Here is a 24,902-nt window from a genome sequence, read left to right as displayed (position 1 = left end):
TTAGCCTTTCCGGGGTGATATCGGATTTTGCATTCATAATCACTAAGTAGTTCTACCCATCGCCTCTGTCTCATGTTGAGTTCCTTCTGATTGAGGATATGTTGGAGGCTTTTATGATCAGTGAAGATGGTACATTTTGTGCCGTAGAGATAGTGTCTCCATATCTTCAGAGCAAAGATGACTGCTCCTAGCTCAAGATCATGCGTTGTGTAGTTCGCTTCGTGCGTCTTTAGTTGCCTTGAGGCGTAGGCGATGACTTTCCCTCTTTGCATTAAGACACAACCAAGTCCTTGGTTTGATGCATCACAATAGACCACGAAGTCCTCCGTTCCCTCTGGCAAGGTTAGGATGGGCGCACTACATAAGGCTCGCTTTAGTGTCTGAAACGCGCTGTCTTGTTTTTCTCCCCAGTCAAAGGTCTCATTCTTCTGGGTTAGGGTGGTAAGTGGCTTGGCAAACTTTGAAAAGTTCGGTATGAATCTTCGGTAATACCCGGCGAGTCCCAAAAATTGTCGGATTTCGGTAGGGGTTCTTGGAGTAGTCCAACTATCTATTGCCTTTATCTTGGAAGGGTCCACGTGTATTCCTTCTTTGCTTACAACATGTCCTAGGAAATCCACTTCCCGTATCCAAAACTCGCACTTGGAAAATTTTGCGTAAAGTTTCTCTGCCCTTAATGTTTCCAGTACTTGGCGGAGATGTTTGCTGTGTTCTTCCAGGCTTCTTGAATAGATGAGTATATCATCTATGAAGACGATCACGAATTTATCCAGGAAAGGACGACATACTCAGTTCATCAAGTCCATGAACATTGCTGGAGCATTCGTCAATCCGAAGGGCATTACTACAAATTCGTAGTGACCATAACGTGTTCGGAAAGCCGTTTTGGGGATGTCTCCTTCCAGTACTCGCAGTTGGTGATAACCAGACCTTAGATCGATCTTTGAGAAGTAGCTTGCTCCCTGCAGTTGGTCGAATAGATCGTCTATGCGCGGTAAGGGATATCGGTTCTTGATCGTGAGTTTGTTTAGTTCCCGATAATCGATGCACATGCGAAAGGATCTGTCCTTCTTTTTCACGAATAGGACTGGCGCTCCCCATGGTGAGAAGCTCGGTCTGATGAATCCCTTGCTCAGCAGCTCGTTTAATTGACTGGATAGTTCCTGCATCTCGGCTGGGGCTAAACGGTAAGGTGACTTTGCTACAGGGGTAGCTCCGGGGATTAAGTCGATTCTAAACTCGACTTGACGTTCCGGTGGGATTCCTGGAAGATCTTCTGGGAAAATATCCGGGAAGTTGCAGACTTCCGGAATATCTTTAATGTTTTTCGATTCTCGTTTCTTGTCTACTACGTGGGCTAGAAAGGCATGATATTCCTTACGAAGATATTTTTGTGCTTTAATACAGGAAATGATTTGCAAATTTGAACTAGGTTTGTCGCCGTAAATGACAAGAGTTTCTCCGTTTGGCAGATTTAGGCGAACAGCCCTTTCGTGGCAAAGGATATCGGCATGGTGAAGGCTCAACCAGTCCATACCGATGATGACATCGAAACTTCTTATGGAAATGGGCATAAGATCGACTCGAAACAAGTGCTCGTTTAAATTTAGTGTGCACCCTACGTACAAATCGTTTGCGTGTTCTGTTTTACCGTTTGCCATTTCTACAGTGAATATTTTATTGAGTGGTTGGGGTTTTTGATTAAGTAGGTGTTTGAATTTATGACTCACAAAACTTCTCTCCGCACCGCAGTCAAAAAGTATGCATGCATAAGTGTTGTTGAGTAGAAACGTACCCATAACCACCGTGGGGTCTGCTATTGCTTCTCTCTGTCCTACTGCCAGCACTCTCCCCACACCGCCAATATTCCTTTCCTTGGGACAATCCCTCCTGAAGTGTCCAATCTCTCCGCACCCATAACACGCCCGGCTTACTCCAGTGCCAGAAACTTGAGTGATTGGTCGTGCCGGTGCTTTACAGAAACGGGTTGTGTGCCCTTTCCTGTCACAGTTCTTGCAGTGCATCTCGCGACAAATACCATGGTGATGGTAGTTTCACTTGCTGCACTTGGGCAGAATCCCCGCATATGGTTTTGTTGGCGCAGAGGTAGCAGGAGTTGTGGTGGGGGTAGTAGCAGCATGAACCGCAACCATTTGCTTCTTTGAAGGTTCTTGCGAAGTTTGTCCCTTCCTTTTGTTCCAAAGTTTCTTGTTGTTGTTGTTGTTGGCATTTATTTCATTGTTGCTGTTCCCTTTGGTTGGTTCAGCCGTAATAGCCGCGACTCCTTGACAGACACCATGATCAACAAGAGATTGCACTAGTTCCTTGGCGCTGGCGAAAGTCAAGGGTCTGGAAGCTAGCACACTTCCTCGAAGTTGGGGTGATAGTCCCCAGATGTATCTCTCGACCTTTTGGCTCTCCAGGGTTAACATTCCTGGGCAAAGTGTTATTAAGTCACTGAACCTGTTGGTGTAACCTGCTATATCCGAACCTACCATCAAGAGGTTCCACAGTTCCTGTTCAAGCTTCTGAATCTCGCCTCTTGGGCAGTATTCTCGAAGGAGCATTCTTTTCAGGTTTTCCCAACCCATGGAGTTTGCCACCACCAGGGTTAGTGTCTGGACGTGGCCGTTCCACCATGTCAGGGCGCGTTCAGAGAAAATAAAAGCGGCAAACTTTACTTTGCTTTCTTCAGGACATGCATAGATTTCGAATACAGCTTCCGTTTTCTCTATCCATTGAGATAGAGCCAATACTCCCCCAGTCCCGTAAAAGGGAATAGGTTTTCCGTTGGTGAAGTCTTTGTAAGTGCATACCCCTGAACGGCTTTGACCTTGGCCATTTGTAAAACTGTTTGTTCCTCCCCCCGATCCGTTGTTGCTCATTTGTGCCATTGCTGCAGTTACAGCAGCGGTTACAGCAGTCTAGAACATAACGGTGTCCATAATTGGAGGAGGTGGTGGAGGTGGTGTTGAAGTTGAGTTTCTGCGTGTTGATCTACGAGGAGGCATGTCTTGGTAAAGAAAAATAAGAATGAATACTAGAAGTTTCTAATGTTTTGACAATCGTGTGTTAGTTGTATCTTGTAATTTGTTTTGACTTTAGTTTATGGTTTCAAGGTAGGCATAGAAATTTAAAACTCGAAATTCTTGAGAGGTATATAATAAGAAATACTTCATATTTATACATACAGGTCACACCTGAGGTGTGTTATATTGCATATTTTGTTCGGGAAAATTTGATCCTCCTAGAGATCTCCGTTTACGGATACAACAGGGAAAACAAGGGAAATAAAGGAAAAACTTTTATCCGAAATCCTAATCTATAACAAAATTGTTGGGGCTTGAACAAGTTCTACTTGCGACGTTTGGAGCTAGATTCGGCATCCGACCGTTTGACTCCCATCAGTCGCCTCTCAAGATCTGCTTGTTCTTCCTTCATCTCTCTTATTTCTGCCAGAGCCGTTATCATTTGATTCTGAAGTGTCCCCGTGTAGATTTGGGTATTCTCATGTAGTCCTTCCAGACGGCGGATGTCAGCGGCGTTACCTTGGGTAGCAGCATTGACCTCGCGAACTCTGGTTGCTTGTCTGTCCGTCTCGTAGTTCTGGGTAGCTATAGCGTTCACGATAACAGGAAGTGCTCGATCAGCTGAGCTTCCCCCACTGACATTGTAAAAATCTCGGCACATGCTGAAAGGAGGGCGTACACCTTGCTGGCGGCTCCAGTAGTAGAGGTGACTTCCCCACATGGGAATGGGTCCCGGTTGATATGGTCTGATTTCGGGAGGATGAGGGATGGGAGGGTCGTACACTTCTGGCTCGGAGTCTGTTCCGCGAGAAACTTCCACGATCTCTTCGTCGACTTCGAATTCCTCTCCGACTTCGACTTCGAATTCTTCCCCGACCTCTTCTTCGATTTCTTCTGGGTCTTCCTCCGGGTCTTCTTCTATCCAACCGCCGTTACCTTGATTTGGGTAGTAGGGATCTCCTGGTAAATGGAATCCGGCCATTTGTCTGTACTAGGATAGACGTATGAGAACTTTATAAGAAAATTCTATTTAACGACTTACTATTTTTAACTATAATTTGTACAACTATTTTTAATAATACTCCTATAATATTACAATTTGGCGAAACTAAATTGATTTGTATTTGGTAAGTTCTTGGCTTGTTGTCCACTACGACCATTCATCGACGTACGTTGGTCAAATCCAGGATAAATATAGTTGATCAGGCTATATTTATTCTCGACCTGATTACATACCCCGGGGCTCAATCGTAGTGTCGTAACTTGCCTTAATACTTTTTAGTAAAACTTGTTATGATACTAGATTAATGCATGCTTGTAAAAAAAATGTATATCTTTAAAAGAACGTATTTTGTTCATGAAAATGTTTTATCAGAGGGTTTTTTTTGTCCCCTTTGTATTTATAGTTTGTATATCGTATGTGGTTCGATATACTTAGTTCACTATAAACAATGCTTTGATACCAATCTGTCACACCCCCAAACCAGAATGGCGGAAACATTCGGGGGTGGATGACTTCACGTAGTATCACAACCATTGAATATTGTAAAGAAAGTAACACAACCATCACATATATAATGAAAACGTATGTTGTTGCGTTATACATAATAGCAAAAGAGTATTACAATGAGATGATAAATGTATCCCAACTTAGATACTTGAACACTTTATTTTCGAGGTTAATTTCGTTGCTTTTCAGCTTTCGAGTGATTACAATGCTTTTTGGGAAAAATAGGGTTGTCACAGCATGGTTTTAAGATCGAGATGCAAAGAGTAGTATGTACGTTACTGAGTTCGCGGAGTAGGTCTAGTTTGTGCGAGGCACAGGACAGATTCTGATAAGAATCTCGGAGGTCCTGTCAAATTTGGATTTAGCTTTTCACGCTTTACGAAGCGTATTAAGCCATTCTCAGAGTGAGTTATCCTAAAGAACTTGGTCACTCACTCGGAATCTCGAAGGTTCCTTTTCCTGCATAACTTCCCAGTCCAAGGCCACACCTTACTGGGTCGAAGTCGTACGAGTTTCTGTATCTTGCGAGGAGTTCTGAATGAACTAAAGCGGTAGGTCGGTAAGGCCTAGAATTTGGCCAAAGCTGTCGGCTTCTCTGGTGTCGATGAATGCTCAAATGTTTTGGCAAATTGAAAGAGTATTCAAAATTTCTCACATTACTAACAGTGTGTCCTAGAAATTTGACTCTTCAATTTCAGAACTCGTGCCTAGAGAACTTCATGAGAAGTTCCTCTGAAGGAATGTTCCCATGGGCTTTCTTTTTACTACGAGGGTAGATAAGTAAGTCATTTCATGGGGAAATGACGAATTGATCCAAGTAAGAAAGACGTAACCCTATTCATTTAGTTCATGAAAATCATGGGCGTACTGGTCCTATCCGAAAGGTATCACTACGGACTCGAGGCGTCCGCATCGAATTCGGAAGATAGTCTCCCAGATATCCTTCCCTAACACATCGAACTGGTGATATTCAGATCTCAGGTCCATTCCTGGAAGTAGTTTCTTTCCTTACGTGTGATCAATCATTTCTTCTATGTGAGGCAGAGATAACGATTTCCATGAAAATCATGACGGAATCCTCGATATCCGAGGCACATACGATGCGATCCATCGATCTCTGGAAGAATCTGACCGGGGTTCTCTAGGGTGAGAAACCTAGTCTTCTAATTCTATTTCTGTGTAGTTCGCCAAGTTGCTCGTGTTGTTCTTGTACCTCCGTGGGTGTTTAAACTATAAGGCGATCTGTTTTTGGGAGTCGTACTGGGTTCTAAGTTTGTTCACATGACGATGTGATTACTCGTATACTTAGGCAATTTCTCCGTCCTGAAGTCCATTTTAGAATTCATACAGGGCTTCACGATCACCATTTCGTGTATACAAGTCGTATATAATTAAGATTGAAAAGGTAGTCGAATAACTGATTCTTCCTTACCCTCACATCCCAAGGAGGAAAAGAGTTAAGGCGAAATCATTAATTCTAAACCTGTAGATCCTTGATTATATAACACTCTTATGTATACCTTCCTCAGTGATAGATCATCTGCATGAATTCCTGGATTGAACTTGACGTACTGCACGAGTGGTACTTCGGGGATTTCTTCGGAAAGAAAATTATCTAAGAGGTACTCCTGGAATGAGTACTTCGTCGTTCTGATATGACGGCTTCGCTGGAAAAGTGATCTAGAAGATAGAGATGTACGTATGAAGCTGTTTACGCGTTGATCAAATGGAATCTGGTTGTATGATAATGTCGGAATCATACAGAAACTTTAAAGACATTAGAATTAAACATAAGACGTTTACAGACAAAACACAACCGTGCAACCATGAACAAGAGTTACAGTACTTTCAGATTTACCACAAGGCTATTGCTGCGAATGAGATATACTACAAAAGACAAGTATACACAGCACGAGAATTCCTATACAGACAGGATCTCGCAAAACGTAAGACTCTAGTTGCATTAGTCCTAAATAGTTTATAAGTCTGTTACAACGAAACGCCTTAATTCCATTAACGTGGTTCCTGAGCAGGCTCTCCTGCAACTGTGATCCTGAGAATCCTCCCATCTACGCCAGAGTTCTTTGTTATCGGGCAATCTTTCTTGAAGTGCCCTGTCTCACCACATTGGTGGCATGACTGGCTAGTACTAGCTTTGGTGACGGAATTACGGTGCTTAGCCAATGTTATGTGGACACGAGTGCCTTCCTCGTTACTCCACCTTGAAAATTTCTTCTTAAATCGTTCTGCGCTATAACTCAACTTGTGCGCAGGGTTAGTCTCGATGAAAGGGACTTGAGTGATGGGTTGTTTCGGTGCTTCACAGTCACGAGCATGATGCCCTATGTTTAGGCAATTGCAACATTGCATCTCATGGCAAGTCCCATGATGATGGAGACTACATTTATCACACTTCGGGAGTTTTCCCTCATATGGCCTGCTCGGTACGGGAACGACAGGGGTTTCCACTTGCTGCTGTTGTATAGCCAGCTTTTGAGCTCTCTTGCGTTCTTTCCGGGCTTGACGCTTTCGTTTCTTGTTCTCTGCCTTTCGGCTTTGCGAGTCTGTGACTGTTACTGTTTGGTGACTTCCTGGATGGATATCACGATTTGGAACTTCATTCCCATCAGCAGTATCGACCGTGTTGATGGCGCTACGGTGCGCAATGACCGCGGTTACGGCAGCCACTACGGCAGCTGTAAATGTCGTTTGAAAAGTAGCGGCGTCCATGGGAAAAGTAGAGGTCTCGTTGCTTGGCTGGTTGTTTCCGGATGACGACATGATTCTGTAACACGTAAGATAAGGATTTTATGAGTGATTCTGATTGACCCTGATGTACTTAGATTGTTCATGAAAAAGTAAGAGTATGATCTCGAAAGTTTGACCTACATCCCTATGATGCAGTCCGGGTTAAAGAATGAAAGTATGTTCGCGAAGGTTTGACCTACATCCCTATGATGCAGTCCTAGTACGGAATGGAAGTATGTTCGTAGAATGGTCTCAAAACGTTTGTCGTTCGAACTGAGGTATCGTGGGTTGGTGAATAACAAGATCCAACCACTGAAAGAGACTTGGAAGTGCCTCTGGAGATAAATCACCATAGCCCAATGACTTGACTAAAGTATGATTCAGATAGACTCCAATGAAAGTAAGATAAAAGTACTTGAATGAAGAATGACACAAAAGTTAGCCGGCTGTCAATACTTTGGATATTCACGATGTAAAGATTCAGGAAAAATGACCTTGTAAAGCTCTTACATCATATCCACTGAAGATAGTTCCTGACAGCATAAAGACCTAACTAAAGTACTTACGGAACAAGATAGTTTCATAGAAAATACCACATCGGGCATAGACAGAAAAACACGATTTCTTTTTATAAGGGAATTAAAGTAAAGCGTCTACTACGGGCGACGGTCATCCCTCTGGTGAACTCTTAGTTCAACCAATTGACGTTCCATGTCGAGTAAGTGTCTTTCGCACACCATATGGCGTACTCGGAGCCCTATGACTTCGGCTCGTGATTCAGACAGTACTTGCAATAGGGTTTCATGGTTTTTCTCTGATCTCGTGAGCATCCTCTAGATGAATGGTGTGGAGGGTATGCATTCTAGCATGGGCGACTATTTCTGAAATCCGATGTAGGGCTGTCTTGCCTTGAATCTCATTTTGGGCCCTTCTGCGGACCAAGATTGGCAAGACTCTATCTGCTGAGCCCCCATTGCTCAAGTCGTAAAAGCTTCGGTCGCCATCAATTAGCATAAACTGATCTTGTCCTTGGCTCCCTGTTTCCAAGCATTCCACTCACTTAGGGTCGGGCCATGAAAAGCCGGACGAGGTTTAGGAATTGGAAAGTAGCTGCTTGGGGTAGGTTCTCAACCTCTGGTTCGGGGTTAGCATCATACGAAAGGTCTTCGTCATGGTGATCATTCAAGGGGATAGGATGATCATTCTCTGGTTCTTCTCCAAACCAACCAGCTATGACATCATTCGGAAACTACTGGTTGTCAAGGGGATGGAGTCCAGATATGATTTCTATGCGAGAATTTAGAGTAAAAGAATAATTATTAGACGAACTATCTAGATAATTATTTAGGAAACCTTCATTAGTTACATCGCTATTTGTGAAGTGCATACCAGCTATGTGTAATCTAAACAGGATAGACCTTCGAATAAGTGACCTTTACTCCTTATTCACACAGAATAGGGGTAAGGCAAAATTATCACAGATTCTGGGTCTATAACATCCTAATTACATGTAGCCTCAGTGTATCCACTTAGCAACTATCAACTTAGTAATGAAGATCCCGTTTCAATTCTCAAGTATAAAGTACTTATAGTAACACCAAATACTCCTATAGTATTTTAAATTTATTGTTATGTTCTTTTGCTCTCATTGTGGTAGGGTTGGTAAGATTTTAGCATTGTTGCAACCACACACTTAAACTTAGGCACATGCTAGTCAACCCTCGGATAATATAGGTGATCAGGCTATATCTTCCCAGTTTTGACCATATGTCTCTAAGCCCACTTGTGTTGCCCAACAATCGTAATTCTTTTGTATTGTCCTAATGACACTGATTTTAGTATGAATGCAGCACGTATACTTACTTAAATATTTTACTATTTAAAGTATAACTCTTGGTCAGAGTATTTTTAATCCCTTATGTATTTATAGTTAGTATATCTTTTATGGGTTGATATACTTAATTCACTATAAACAATGCTCTGATACCAATCTGTCACACCCCAAAACCAAGAACGGCGGAAACGTTCTGGGGCGGAGGACGTCATGTATAATATCAACAACAATGTAAATTAGTAAACAAGCAACAACATCATCCATTGCATTAATAAAATAATTATTATACAATTGTATTCTGTCAAATTTTGATAAACACTAAAGCATAAATCAAAATGCAAGATAAGTCTTGAATAAGCTTCATCTTCCTTTCTCCTTGCATCGGTACCTGTCTATGATTACCTGAGGATACAAGTAATTTTGAAAGCGAGTATCAGCTATAAAGCTGGTGAGATCATAAGTATTAATGTGTCTTAATTTGTGAAAACTTATAATTTCTAAGACTTGACATTACTTTGAAAGAAAGCTGGTATAAGTATGAAAATGTTTGTAGCTCAACTGTAAATGTTTGAAAATCCCTAGAAATCCCTATGATTCCTATTAGTAACAAAAGGAGTCTTCTACCAAGACTTAATTGTTCTGTGTGTGTGTCTCTTGTAAGAGTAAGTATTTTTCCAAAGTATAACTATCATTATCCAAAAATATAGTTTGTACAATTTTGTTTAAGTGAGGTTATCACTAAAATATGTACTGGAAAAATTAACGTAGTACTAAACGTAGCTCTAAAAGGACTACTACCGTACTAACTACCTCAGGCCGGATTTTGGGCAAAGGCATTACGTGATAAATTGCGCCATACTATCGACTAGTAACAACGACATAATGAATGGTCGTAATAAAGAAATGACGTTTGGCACCCGCAGACCTGCAGGTCCGGCTGTAGCTAGCAGCAAGGTGTAGGATTGTCAATCCAGCATAGATCTATGCGCAAACTCAACGCTCCCCCTTCAAGAGACTCTGGCTGCAACTCAAGTCATGAGGTTTTAAGTCATGCTCCGATTTAAATCACCGTAATCAACGTATTCTCGTATATGTAAATGTAATGTATTGTTCTAGCTGTAATGTAATGAACTGTTCTACCAAGTATATCAATGTAATGAACTGTAATGTTCTATGTGTGCTAGCTGTAATGTAATGAACTGTTCTACCAAGTATAGCAATGTAATGAACTGTAATGTTCTATGTGTGCTAGCTGTAATGTAATGAACTGTTCTACCAAGTATAGCAATGTAATGAACTGTAATGTTCTATGTGTGCTAGCTGTAATGTAATGAACTGTTCTACCAAGTATAGCAATGTAATGAACTATAATGTTCTATGTGTGCTAGCTGTAATGTAATGAACTGTTCTACCAAGTATAGCAATGTATGAACTGTAATGTTCTATGTGTGCTAGCTGTAATGTGTGCTCTCTCTATCTAGCAAGTATAGTAATGTAAACGTTCTAGTATTCTTGTATACGTTCTCGTCCTAGTATAGATGTATATGTAATGTACATTAATGTTTTAGAAAGTATTGACTCATGAATGAACTGACTCATTGTATGATATCGCGTTCTAGTAATGGTTCTAGTATCTTCCTGAACTACCCATGTGGTAGCTTACTAGTAATCTAAGTAGTACGTATGGACGTGGATGTATACCCTTTCTACCCAAGGGCATATGATGAACTGGAAGGACCTTTTATGACTATATATGTACACATGATATATAACAAATCTTTAAACGACTTTCGGACGAATACCCAATGTCCCACCATACCACATCTCAAGGCGCGAAAAGGAAATAGGGTGGATAGTCTTCCTAAGTCTTTTAAACATTTCTTATATAACTATACATATAGAGGCATGCAATTTATAATAAAATAAAAGCATAAGTAAGTTTTGTAAAACAATTGAAACAAAACTATTAGTTTAAGGAAAGATCGACTTGATGTCAATCAACAAAATTATTTGAAGGCATAAGTATAATAAAACGATATAAGTGCAAGGAACATTTGTTTGATAAAACACATTTGTAAATAAGTTTGAAATATGATAAACAGAGTAAGAGGTACAGTGTAATAAGTAGCTGGAAATATATAAAATGTTTATAAAAATCATTTGAAGGACACTGCTTGGTAACACGGCTAATGAGTAGCCAAATCTTTTGAATGTTGTATATTAATCACATGTGATTGATGTAATAAGTAATATAATCCTACTTACTAATCACATGTGATTGACATAAAAAGTAGCATGATTCTACTTGTATCCCCCCCCCATAAAACATTTGAAATAGTTTAAAACATTAGTTAAGGGGTATGAACTCACCTGCAGTATGTGATTGGAATTGAACGGGCTGTTATCATACGGAAGGATCGGACAAGTGCTTGGTGTCAAGTGAAGACTTAGACACACACAATGATCCTAATTACATATGAAACATATGTATATAAATAATTAGTGATTATAACACTAATTATACAAGTAATAACATTTAAGCGCGAGGACAACACTTTTGGTCAAGTGCTAGGAGGCTAATGGGTTGCAACAAAGAAGTGCAATGCCCCTAATGGAAGTTTAAGGTCAAAAGACCATATTCATTAGAGTTTACGGCCCAGGGGAGTAAGCTCCTGGCCGTAAACTCTCAAACAAGTCATGAAATGGAGTTTAGAAGTACTACAACCTTTGAGGGGAATTGTTTCAAGGCTATACAAGTGTTTGGGCACCACATTGACTCCTTTGGGGAGTTTACGGCCCAAAGACCCTTTTCCCCTTGGATTTTACGGCCGTAAACTCCCTTGGGAGGGTTCTTATTGTCCTTTCAAGTCCCTAACATTTCTAGGAACAAGTCTAGGCTTCAACCATTGGCTTAAGGAAGATTTATGGCACTAAATGGGACCATTTGATGGAGTTTACGGCCATAGAAATCTTTGGGCCGTAAACTCCCTTACACATGAGGTTCTAAGAATTTTAACTAGCCAAAAACTCATCTAGGTACTTGCCCTAAAAGTCTCTTGGCCTAAGGAAGTGTCTAGGGTGTCCTTTGACCCCATTAAAGGAGTTTACGACCCAAGAAATACTCTTGGCCGTAAACTCTTCAACACTTGAGCTTTTCATGATTTTTCTAGGTCCTAAACACATTAAGGTACTAGCCAAAAATGAAGACTAAGCCTTAGGAAGAGTTTGAAGTGGTTTTGGCACTTAATCTTGGAGTTTACGGCCTAAGGAGCATCTTGGCCGTAAACTCCCTTCCAAAGTTGGTTTTTAATTGTTTTGTTGGTCTAAAACACTTGCTTAAGGCTTCTAGGTTCTTGTTCTAAGGCTAAAGGATCACAAGGCACTCATTTGTGCCCTTTACTTGGAGTTTACGGCCCAAGAGGTGGTTCCTTGGCCTTAAACTCCTCAAACTACTTGCTTTTGATTTGTTTCTAGCCTCTAATGATCATACACTAAGTCTTTAGTTAGATGTCTAACACGGAAATGGTACTAGGTGGCCTTTAGGCTTGATTTTGGAGTTTACTCCCCAAGAACGTTCTTGGGCGGTAAACTCCCAGATCTTGTGTTTTGGACATGTAAACAATGTTATAAAGCATATAACAAGTATTAAAACACATTTAGGGAAGTAGACTCACAATCTGGGATGAAAACCCGAAGATCCGTGAGAGAGTATTTGGCTTTTCTCTAATTGAAAATCAAATAATGAACCAATTTGGTTCAGAATTCTATTTATAGTCCTGAGATTTTTGGCAGAAAATATTTCTATTCTCGGAATGGATTCTAATGACCTAGAGTAATGGAATTACAGTGTTGCACAAAATCCTAGTGCACCCACTTTCCTAATAACTCCTTAGGTGTAAAACCCTAAAACTGCCAAACTTATTCCATAAGTCTGAATTTTCACTGAAACTGCTCTACTTCCATTGGATTAATGTGGTTTGATTTAGAACAGAAATTTCGGGTTGTCACACCTTAGATTTAAGCTTCAGAAAGAACACCCATGTAAAACGCGAAAAGTCATCAACAATAACAAGAATATACTTGCTACCACCGATGCTTTCGATAGATGAAGGACCACACAAATCAAGATGACGTAATTCAAGTGGTTCAACAACTTTAGTGTTTATTATAGATGGGTGACATTGATGACTCTGCTTCCCCATTTCACATGCAGCACACAGATGGTCTCTATCGAACTTGAGCAGTGGAAGACCTCGAACGTGACCTCCAGTGACAAGTTTGTTGATGTCCTTAAAGTTAAGATGAGAGAGCCTTCGGTGCCACAGCCAGCTTTCGACAGATTGCGCTTTTGATAACAAGCAGATAGCTGGGTTTCCTTTGATGGGTTTGAGGTTTAGAGGAAACATTTCACCTTTACATTCAAATTTGAGAATAACTCTTTTCGTCTTCTTCTCAATAATTTCAGAACCCTCATCATCGAATGAGACTTTGAGACCGGTACCTCCAACAAGCTGAGATACACTGATGAGGTTGTGTTGTAACCCTTCCACGTATGCAACCTTTCTTATCGTGAAATCACCATTAGTAATCATTCCATATCCTTTTATGATGCCGAAGGAGTTGTTTCCAAACTTCACGTTTCCACCATTTGAAAGAGACCTATATTCCCTTAGCTCTTCTTTCCTCCCTGTCATGTGACGTGAGCAGCCACTGTCAATATACCATTCTTCGTTAAACTGCTCGTCACTGATAACCTGCAAAAATTAAGCAGATTTAGGAACCCAAAGTTTCTTGGGTCCTCGTGAGCCTTTCACAGGAACAGGAATTGTAAGAGAGATGTCAACAAGATATGTTCGTTTTATTAGTGTTGTTTCATCTTTCTTTTTGATGGTAAAAACTTTAATTTTATTAGGATTTGGTGCATTCGGTTTTGATTCTGGTTCAGACGCTGAAACCTTCTGTTTTCCCTTTTGTTCTGCTGATGATTGAGATTTTTGAGAAAGAGCATAATGGAATTTAGAACGAGGTGAAGAGGAATTGGAAGAATTAGCAGAATTAGATGAGATAGAATGAGAGAGCTTAGATTGAGATGACTTCTTGGCTGGAGACTCTAGATGACCCTTTTGCTTTTGATCATTGGTGGGACCGACCTTAGAGCTTTGATCTCTTTTGATTTCCGAACCGAACCTTTGCTTTCGATTGATGTTTTTCTCTGAACCGAACATCTGCTTTCGGTTGTTGTATCTCTCTTGCGATTCAATGGGATTTTTCTTAGACTTTAGGTTCTTGTCTTGATGTGAGAAATAAGCATTCTGGGATTGCCAGAACTGTTTTCTTTCAGAGAGATTCTTCCTGTATCTCTGATTCCTTTGATGTTTTTGATTTCTCATCTGCTTCGGTTGATGATGGATATTAGCTTTCGGTTTCGGTTTTTCTATGGCTGGTTCACTCTGAACTGAGGAAGTTTCACTTGAAGTTGTGACTTCTTTTGCTGGATTTCCTTTTTCTTGAGGAATGTCTTTCGTACCGCTTGTACTTGGCACATCGAAGTTATCAGGTTTATTCAAGGGTTCTGGTACGTATCTCCCTTTGCTTTTCCATGAGGTCCTTTCAGACAAACCTACTGTTTCATCAGCATTATCGATTGGAGCTGACCAAAAGAACTCATCGCAGCCATCAGCATTGTCTTTGTTTACAATAGCTGTGAATTCAGCAGTCTGATGTTCGGTTACGCCTGTGACCTTGTATACCTGATTTGGAGTGGTTCTACCTTTTTGATATACTACGGCCTTCTCTACAAGAATCGGGGACTTTTGTTGGGACAAACGAGCGAACTCCACTAAATTTTCTGAAATTAGATTCTTGTGGTTTTCAGGTTCGCTTTTTACAAATTCTGAACAATCAACCGTATCCTCTACAGAAATTTCACTCATATTATCGTCCTCATTAAGCTCAGATGCATTTTCAACATCAATTTTATTTTCTGAGATCAAATTGGCGTTTAAAGAGTCAAATTTTTGTATGGTTTCGGCTCTTAGTTTCAGTTTATCATTTTCATCCAAAAGGTTTTTAAGCATGTCCTTGTGGTCCTTGGATTTAATGAAAGATTCTATTTTTTCCAGTCCATACATGTACGTCGGATTAACGTCCTCAGATGAAATAACACTCTCATAATTATACGCTTCAGCATCAATTTCATCCTCCTTAAACTCAAGGAAGGGTAAAATCATACGATGAATCTTTTGTCCTATTTCACAATCCAAATGAAGCCGAGTAATATTAGTGTAAAGACGTTTGGCAATCAAACAAAAAACATTTCGCTGTTTCAACAACTTTAAATTGTCTCTTTGTAAATAAATGTTTTCATCTTTTGTTTTGATTAATTCTGACTCCTTTAGTTCGATCCACATGCGCCGTTCCTCACTCTTCGAAGACACCCTGCTTAATTGGTCAGTTAGGTTAGAATTGGTGACTCGAGTTTGAGTTAAACTACTATCTAGATGAGAGATTCTTGAATTAACACTTTTTAGTTCCTTTTCATATGAGCTTTGTGGGACTTTAAATGAGACAAAGATGGATTGTACCTTCTTGATCAGTTCATCAAGTTCGTTGAACTGCACGCTGAGCGGCTTAGCTGTAAAGCACATATCCTGTTGCTCCTTCGATTCATTACTCCCACCATCAGTGTTGTATCCCCTCATCTGAGATACGTCGGACACCATCAAGCACCTTCCTCCACTGCTTTCTTCTTTAGCCACACAAGCCTTTCCATGAGAAGGCTTCCTCACTTCATCGTCTTCAGAGTCGGTTGACCAAACCTCCACGCCACCGAACTCGTCATCAGCAACCGAACCCTGCACAATTAGAGCGTTCATAGAAGGGTTAGCGGTAGATTTCTTCTTCCTTATCTCATCAAGCTTTTTCTGCAGCAAAGCTTCCTCATCCTTTTCAGCCATTTTTTTAAGGACACAATCCTTTGCATAGTGGTTCTTTCCACCACAATAGTAACAACTTACTCCAGAATCACCTTCTGCCTTCGGTTCCTTCTTAGACTCTTCAACCTTCGGTTCATCTTTAACCTTTTCAGAACTATAACTCCCCTGCCAGTTTCGGTTTTTGTTGGAGGGAAATCTCTTCTTGATGAACCTCTTGGGGTTAGACACCATCATAGCATAATCCTCAGACGTGAGGTCATAATCTTCCAAGTTGAGGTCTTCGTCCTCCATCACAGCTTTACTTTTGGACAGGAGGGCTAACGAACCTAGGCTTGAAACCACATTCTTCTCCTGCAACACAATCTTCTCCTGAGATTTGAGAATGCCCACCAGTTTTGCCAAGGAATATGATTTAAATTGCTCGTGGGCTTTAACTGTGGACACGACTGCTCTCCACTCTGATCTTAGACCATTTAAGAACGTAAACTTCTGCTCAATAAGCTTCCTTTCGATGTCATGTTTGATCATCTTGCTAAGAAGATGATTGAAGCGATCAAACGTTTGGGTCACAGTTTCTTCGTTTCCTTGCCTGAATTCATCAAACTCAGACAAGAGTAATGTTTGGATGGAATGTTCTAGATCTTCGTCTGTAGAGTACAGTTCACGTAACCTGTCCCACATTTCTTTTGTCGTCGTGCATGAACTTACCAGCCTGAAAGTGTCGGACTGAAGGGCGAATCTGATCAATCTTAACGCCTTGATATTGCACTGAAATTTATCTTTTTCATCTTGCGCAATATCTTTAACGTCTTTCAGAAGATCATTATACTCCTTTTGAGTTTTAATAATCCTTGAAGTTGCAGAATGAGAAAACGGTCCATTAATGATTGCTTCCCAGATGAGGTATCCATTATCCTCAGATCCTATAACATAATCTTCAAAGTGATGCGCCCAGACTTCATAATCATGGGTGTACAGGATAGGAATCTTCGTTGTTGATCCAATGTTGTTCGAAATATTGATGGGATTCGATTGCGACTCGTCCATAATGATCGAATAACCTGTTCAAAGATCAGACTTGTAATAAATCAAATTAGGGCAGAACAATAAATATCGAGATACGTCAATAATGAGATGACGGCTCAATAAATATCAGTAATTGTGGAATAACCCTAATCGAAACCTTTTTCACAGAAAAGAAGTGTATCGATTACACAGCCTCCTGCTCTGATACCAATTGATAAGTTAAAAACTAATCTTGAAGATCGATTAGATCTTAAACAGGAAAAATAAAGAGTAAACAGCAAGAACACGAAAGCAGTAAACAACTCAAGAATGGATCGAACAATGTCGAATGATTATAAACAATCCTCAGAAGAGCTCGATGAAGAACTACAACTGTAGAGGATTAAAAGGTTTACAGGAACGATGAAAGAAAGTATTCTATGATCTATCGTAATGCTCTCAATCGATCTATCAAACGTTAACCTAATATGCATGCAAGCACATTATTATAGAGTAAACCCTACAAGCTCACGGTTGGACAGGCCCAAACCGGAGTGCAAAACATTGGACTATAAATCGAGCCCAATGACGCAATACAAAAATAATTCCTACGCTACCCAACAATAGGGATAATTTGGAGATTTCAAACATAATTCCTATTACAAGGAATCACACAAGAGTCAGTTCATTCATGAGTCTATACCAGTACATTACTTGATACATGAGTACCTTTACATTTGATTACATGATACATGAGTACGTTTACATATACTTACATGATACATGAACACGCTTACATGAACACATTACATGAGTACCTTTACATAGATACACTTAACTGTGTACATTAACATGAATACTTGTATCTCGAATTGCGAGGATGATTTATTAGTACCTTCTGTGTAAATCTTCCTGCATATCCCTAGTACCTCGGGATATCTAGACAGGACCCTATCCCCAGTACCTCGAGATACCTAGATGGGCCTCTATCCCCAATACCTCGGGATATACGTACGGGACTAACCATTCCGGAACCCATCTGTTAGCAATAGTGGGTGATGAACATCTACGGATGCCTACGGTTATTACTTATACTAGGAGTACCTTTACAGGGACTAACCATTCCTCCGCCCTGCTGCTGCTACAGAGGACAAGTGGACAATCTTCGGATGTTCATTAGGTTATATGTATTATGTTAGCCCTAGTACCTCGGGATAACAGTTACATTCGTCGTGTTAGCCCTAGTTCCTCGGGATAACACTTACATTAGTGATTTTTCCTGTTTACTTTATTTTGTGATACCTTCACATAAACGATGAGTTAGACTAAGTACTTTAGTACTAAACAACCAAAGGAAAACTATCATTTTACTTACAAAACATCCGGGTCTTGGTAGAAGACTACATTGTCATAACAAAACATTCGGGTCTTGGTAGAAGACTACATTGTCATAACAAAACATTCGGGTCTTGGTAGAAGACTACATTGTCATAACAAAACATTCGGGTCTTGGTAGAAGACTACATTTCATACTTATAGAAAATAAGGGTTTTTCTAGGGATTTCATACTTACATCAACATTTTCATTTAAAGGTTTACATGGCCTTCATAACATATTTTCATAAGCAAGACAACGACACTTAATTTCTTATGAATTCACCAGCTTTAAAGCTGATACTCGCTTTCAAAATAACTTGTATTCTCAGGTCAGCAGTAGACAGGTACGATGGCCAGGTTTTGAGAAGACGGAGCAGACAAGTCTCATCTTTTATTTTGATTGTATATTTTTGGTGTCTTATTACAATGAAAGAACACACATGTATTAAAACTTTACTTATAATGCAATGGATGATGTTGTTGCTTGTTTATTATATTACACTGTTGTGATACTGTACATGACGTCCTCCACCCCTGAACGTTTTCGCCGTTCGTGGTTTTGGGGTGTGACACGTATGAGAGTTATGGCAGAAGGGATACGATCCACACAAGCTCTCCAAATAAACATAATCACCTTAAGAGGAACTGATTTCAACCAGATCGTGGGGTTGTCTGCACTGCAAGTGATTTTGGAATCAACAAGGTGTTGGAGGTCATTGACATAAAACTTACCATCCGCCGCCAATTTAGAACTCCATAAGTCATCAACATTGGAAGTAGAAAAAGTTTCAAGAATGGTTTGAAGATGAGCTAGCTCCTATAATTCGGGGGGTATTTGGGTCTTCTTTTCCAGTTCCATGAAACACCGTTTTGAGAAAGTCTATCTGCAACAAGGCAGGAATTTAGAGAGTCTAAAATCGCGAGGTGAAGGAAACGGGAGGCTAAAGGAACAGCCCTAATTTAATTATCAAGCCAAAAAAGAGCCTTACGCCCAGACCCAACCAAACAACTGAGAATGTTGTCAAAAATTATACCAAGATTTTCAAGATCAGCAATAGATTTCGAGATATTACTCGAGACGTCTGGGATATATTTCTTTGCCAACTTGTACACAGGTTTTTTAGTAAGGTTGTGTATCCCACATATAACCTGCTTCCAAATAGTGGAATCATCATTCTTAAGCCTCCAGGCCTATTTGAAAAGAAGAGTCAGATTAATGCTTTTTAGAGAGACGACTCCTAAACCTCCTTTATCTTTACCAGCCTGGAGCAGATTCCAATTAACCCATCATATTTTGTTTTTTTTCTCATTGTCGCCCCACAGGAAACGTCTGCGAGTTTTCTCAATATCATTGATAATGGAATCGGAGCCTTAAAAAGAGAAAAATAGTAGAGGGGGAGACTTCCCAAGACAGATTTAACCAACGTGCACCGCCCCCCAAGGAAAGGAACTTGGATTTCCATGTCGAGAGCCTATTGTTGACCCGCTTAATTATAGGTTTCTAATTACGTTTGAGGGCCATGTTCGCCCCCACTGGGACCCCAGGTAAATAAAAGGGAAAGAGAGAGTTTCATACCCTAAAATATTGGCACAACTAAAAAGCTCGGAATCACCTACACCGATACCAAACACCCGAGATTTATGAAAGTTAACTTTTAAATCAGACGGAAAATAGAAACATCCGAGGATCCTCACCATATTTTGAAAGTTGGAGAAGAACCAATCCCCGAAAAAGATCACGTCGTCAGAGTAGAAGATATGGGAGATGGAGGGGCCATTGTTTGGAATTTGGATACCATTAAAGAGGGCAGATTGAAAAGTTGAATTCATGGCGACATTAAGACCTTCCATAGCCAGCGTAAACAAGAATGGGGAAAGCAAGTCCCCTTTACGAACCCCTTTCAAAATTTTATACTCATCGGTCGGGCAACCGTTAATGAGAACAAACGATCTAGAGGAAGCAACACATCCTCGAATCCAAAAACGCCACAGATTTCCAAACCCCATTTGATAAAGAATCAAGTCTAAATAATGCCAGTTAATGGAGTCAAATGCTTTATTGAAGTCAACCTTGAAGAGAAAGGCTCTCTTATTGACTTTTTTTAGTCCAAGAAAGAATCTCAATAACGATGAGTGGACCGTCTAAAATGTTTCGATTTTCGAGAAAACCAGTTTGTATATCATCAATAACAAAACTGATAACTTTCTTAACTCGATTAGCTAATGCCTTGGTGATGATCTTATATAAGCACCTGATTAAACTAATAGGGCGATAATCATTTAAGGTGAGAGGGTCTTTAATTTTAGGAATAAGAGTGACAAAGGACGAATGACAGCCTCTCGCGAAACGACCACTAGCCTTGAAGTATTTAATGATGTTTATTATTATTACTTTTTCCATATTTATGTGCGGTTAATCATTTGAAATAGCAAATATGTTTTCATTGCTTTGCTTATTATACAATTTTACTTATGTTTATTTTTATTATATTATTTTGAAATATCTACTAATTCATATATATTGACTGATGTATCAAATAGGCAAAACTTGGATCCGAAAATATGCTATTATTCCGGAATAAATTAAACTAGAAAAAAGAGGGTAATAATCAATGATAAATTAATGTTTATTATTCTGACTTAGTCACAGTTTCTTATTGTACATTGACTTAGTCCTTAGCGTAGTTGCACGTGTGTCCTACTATTTAGCTTTTTTATGTTACTCTTTTCATTTTATATATATAACTGTTTACCAAAAGATACATTAAAATACATAATTACTCTCTCTCTCTCTCTCTCTCTCTCTCTCTCTCTCTCTCTTAGCAAAGCCCTATTTTTTTTTCTTTCCCCCTTTTCTTCTACCTGTTACTTGCAGACTACCATGGCTACTCCACCTACCATTTAACAACTTCTTGTTGCAACCAACATCGCCTCTACAAATCTTATTTTCTAGATTCCTTCCATTAGCATCAAGCTTGACAGGGGCAATTACTATCTATAGCACACCACCATCATTTCTGCCCTTGAAACCTTTGATTTAGAATCATTTATCCTCAACCCGATGCCACCTCCGGAAACAATTTCCACCACCGAGGAGTCTGGTACAATCACTACCACTCTGAATCCGGAGTTCACTGCCTGGAAGAAGAGGGACCACTTTGTTCTTCTTTGGATTAAATCCACTATATTGGAGCATTGTCTTGCCACCATTGCCCGATCCTCTTCTTCACAGCATGTTTGGCAAGCCCTAGAGCATACTTCCCAGGCATAAAACTGCGATCAACATATGACAATGAAGACTCAACTGCAGACTATCTCGAAGGGTGCACTCTCCATGATAGAGTATATACAACGCAAGCACTTTATTTCTGATTCTTTGGCAGAAGATCTCAATCCCATGTCTGAAGAGGATCTTATCAATTATATTCTCAATGCACTTGATGCTTCTTGTGGTGCTTTCACCTTTGCCTTTCTGATGAAGTCTAATAATGCTACTGTTAATGATCAGGACAGCTACTTCAGGAAAAGGCCCGATTGGAACTCGAAATTGCTCGCCAGCCGTCACTACAAGTTCCTCCTATCTCCATGCCTTCTCTACAAACAAATGTTGCTTCTCAATCCCAAAACCGGTCCATTCCACATTCTCTCTCTTTTGTAAATTCCTCTACCAACTACAGGGTCCCTACTCAATAATCTGATCAACGCCACAAACGTGTTCAGTGTCAAATCCCTATTCTAATAAAAGAATAGTTTTAACCTCCTTTTGACATGTGTCATCCTATTAGGCCTCCTAATTAATACATATTTTATTCATCTTTTGCCATGTGTCATCATATTAGGCCTAATAATTAATGCATATCACTTGTCAATCTATTAATTCTCCATTTTCAAATTTCAAATTTTAAATTTCTCACTCTAATTAAATTAAATTAATAACATTAGAATAAAATTAAAATAAAATTGATACAAATTATATATGATATAATATTTTTATATTTATTTAAATTAACGATTATAAATTTATATAACTAAAAAAATATATTTTAATTAATAATTTCTTTAAAATAATTAATTAATAAATTTTTAGTTCTCATTAAGAAAGTTTAATTAATTTTGTAACCGTGGTTTCCACGGGTTATAAACTAGTTTGTAATAAGCAAGGTCATGAAGCCATAGATTGTTGGCAGCGGGTCAATCAAGACAATTATTTATCCAGACGTCCGAATCCTAAAGACCCGACCAAGCAAGCTTACACAACAAATTGTAGCAGTCTTTCTTCTATAATAGACCCAACCTAGTACTTTGATACAGGTGCAACGGACCATGTGTCACCTGACATCAACAAGCTCCATGTTTCTAATCCTTACATAGGTGAGGAAAAACTTCAAGTCGGGAATGGTAACCAATTCTCAATTTCACATTATGGTTCATATTCTCTCTCTTGCATTTACCAAGTGTGTTTATTGTTCCGAAATAACCAAAAATATGCCTAGTGTTTCAAAACTCATAAATCATAATCAAGTTTTCATGGAATTTTGGCCTAATCACTATATTGTTAAGACCTTTCATGGAAAACCGGTACTTCACGGTCACGTTGCTAATGGGCTATATCGTCTTACTCCACTAACCAATAAAGGTCACTCTTCTATGGCTCTTTTTAGTGTTCGTACTTCCATGAATGGATGGCACAATAGGCTCGCACATCCAGATGAAACTATTCTCAAAAGTCTTGTGTCCCACTTTCAACTTCCTACTACATCAAATAAATTATCACATGTGTGTGAACCGTGTCAGTTAAGGAAAAGTCATTGAATGCCTTTATTGCATTCTCATATTTCTTATAGTAAACCTTTTAAGTTACTGTAGTCTGATGTGTGGGGGCCTTCTCTACTTTCAATTAATGGAAATTTCTATTTTATTCTCCTTGTTGATGACTTCACAAAATTTGTTTGGATTTATTTTTTATCTCAAAAATCGCAGGTTCTTTCAATTTTTATTAATTTCCAGAACATGATTAAAACACAATTTGGGTATGACATCAAAAACCCTCAAATAGACTGGGGTGGGGAATTTCGTATTGTCTCCTCATATCTCCAAACCTATGGCATCAACCATTGTGTTTCCTGTCCATACACTTCAGCATAAAATGGTGCTGTTGAACACCAAAATAGGGTGATTGTTGAAAAAGGCTTGTCCCTCCTAGCTTCGTCTTCCCTTTCTCAAGAATTTTGGGAACATGCTTTTAAAACAGCTACCTATATCCATAACCACATCATCACTCCCAAGCTCAACTATCAATCGCCTTATTCCAAACTTTACAACAAAACTCATGACTACACTTTTCTTTGCACCTTTGGTTGCTTATGCTATCCCTTCTTACGCCCATACAATGCCCAAAAAATGGATTTCTGCTCTCTTCCTTGTATATTCATTAGGTACAGGGCATCACACAAAGGGTACTTATGCTTCCATCACCCATCACCCAACATCTAGAATCTATATCTCCTGACATGTTGTTTTCAATGAAGAAGTCTATCATTCCGCAACCTTGCAAAAGCACTCTAGTTCTACTACACCATTACAGCCGGTCTCTTCCACCCTTCTCGATCATGCCTCCACACTACAATCTTTATCAAACGAGCATAAACCAGTCTCATAATGTTCTCCAGCCCCACCATAATCTACTACTCCTACTTCACCTCCTTTACATACTTCACCATCGTTTCTCTCATACCAACGTCCTACCATAAGTTCCCAGGCTAAACAGTCTATTCCCAGTCACTATCGTCCTACTCACCAAAATCAGCCCCTATGGTTACAAGAGCTCGCACAAACTCTCTCAAGCCCAAATCAATCTATACTTCCACTATTGATTATACTTCAACTAAACCTCATCATACTTCTCAAGCTTTTAAACATACTTTTTGGTTAAATGCAATGAAGTTAGAATATGATGCCCTGATGAGAAATAATACTTGGTCTCTTGTCCCTTGTCCCACTAATGTTAATCTTGTTACTTGTAAGTGGATTTTCAGATTAAGCGAAACTTGGATGGATTAATCGAGCGTCATAAAGCTCGTCTTGTAGCACGTGGTTTCAAGTAAGAGCACGGGGTAAATTTTTTTGATACTTTTAGTCCGGTGATTAAGCTAATTACCATCCGTTTAGTTCTTTTAGTGGCTCTTTCTCGTGGTTGGGAAATTTGGCAGCTAGACATAAATAATGCTTTCTTGAATGGTGATTTATCGGAAGAGGTTTATATGGAGCAACCCAAGGGTTTTGAAGATCCATCCCGACCACATCATGATTGCCATCTACATAAGGCCATTTATAGATTGAAACAGGTACCTCGAGCTTGGTTTACTAAGCTAAAATACCATCTTAGCACCAAGGGATTTCGAGCTTGTCACTCCGATAACTCACTATTCATATACTCCTCTCACCTAGCCATTGTTTACATCCTT

General features: G+C 39.6%; 1 protein-coding gene across 1 annotated transcript in view; it reads left to right on the top strand.

Moving 5' to 3' along the window:
- LOC128126852 (uncharacterized) overlaps positions 1-21,343 on the top strand; it is a 61,334-nt gene extending 39,991 nt beyond the window's left edge. Inside the window, exon 2 of the mRNA XM_052764992.1 lies at positions 21,314-21,343. Within this exon, the coding sequence (XP_052620952.1) occupies positions 21,314-21,343 (30 nt within the window). The remainder of the gene's footprint in view (positions 1-21,313) is intronic.
- The last annotated feature ends 3,559 nt before the right edge of the window (positions 21,344-24,902 follow it).

The sequence above is a fragment of the Lactuca sativa genome, chromosome 6 (genome assembly GCF_002870075.4).
Source record: "Lactuca sativa cultivar Salinas chromosome 6, Lsat_Salinas_v11, whole genome shotgun sequence".
Taxonomy (NCBI): Eukaryota; Viridiplantae; Streptophyta; class Magnoliopsida; order Asterales; family Asteraceae; genus Lactuca; species Lactuca sativa.
The sequence above is the reverse complement of the archived record's forward strand: the minus strand, read 5'-3'. Positions and strand labels throughout refer to the sequence as shown.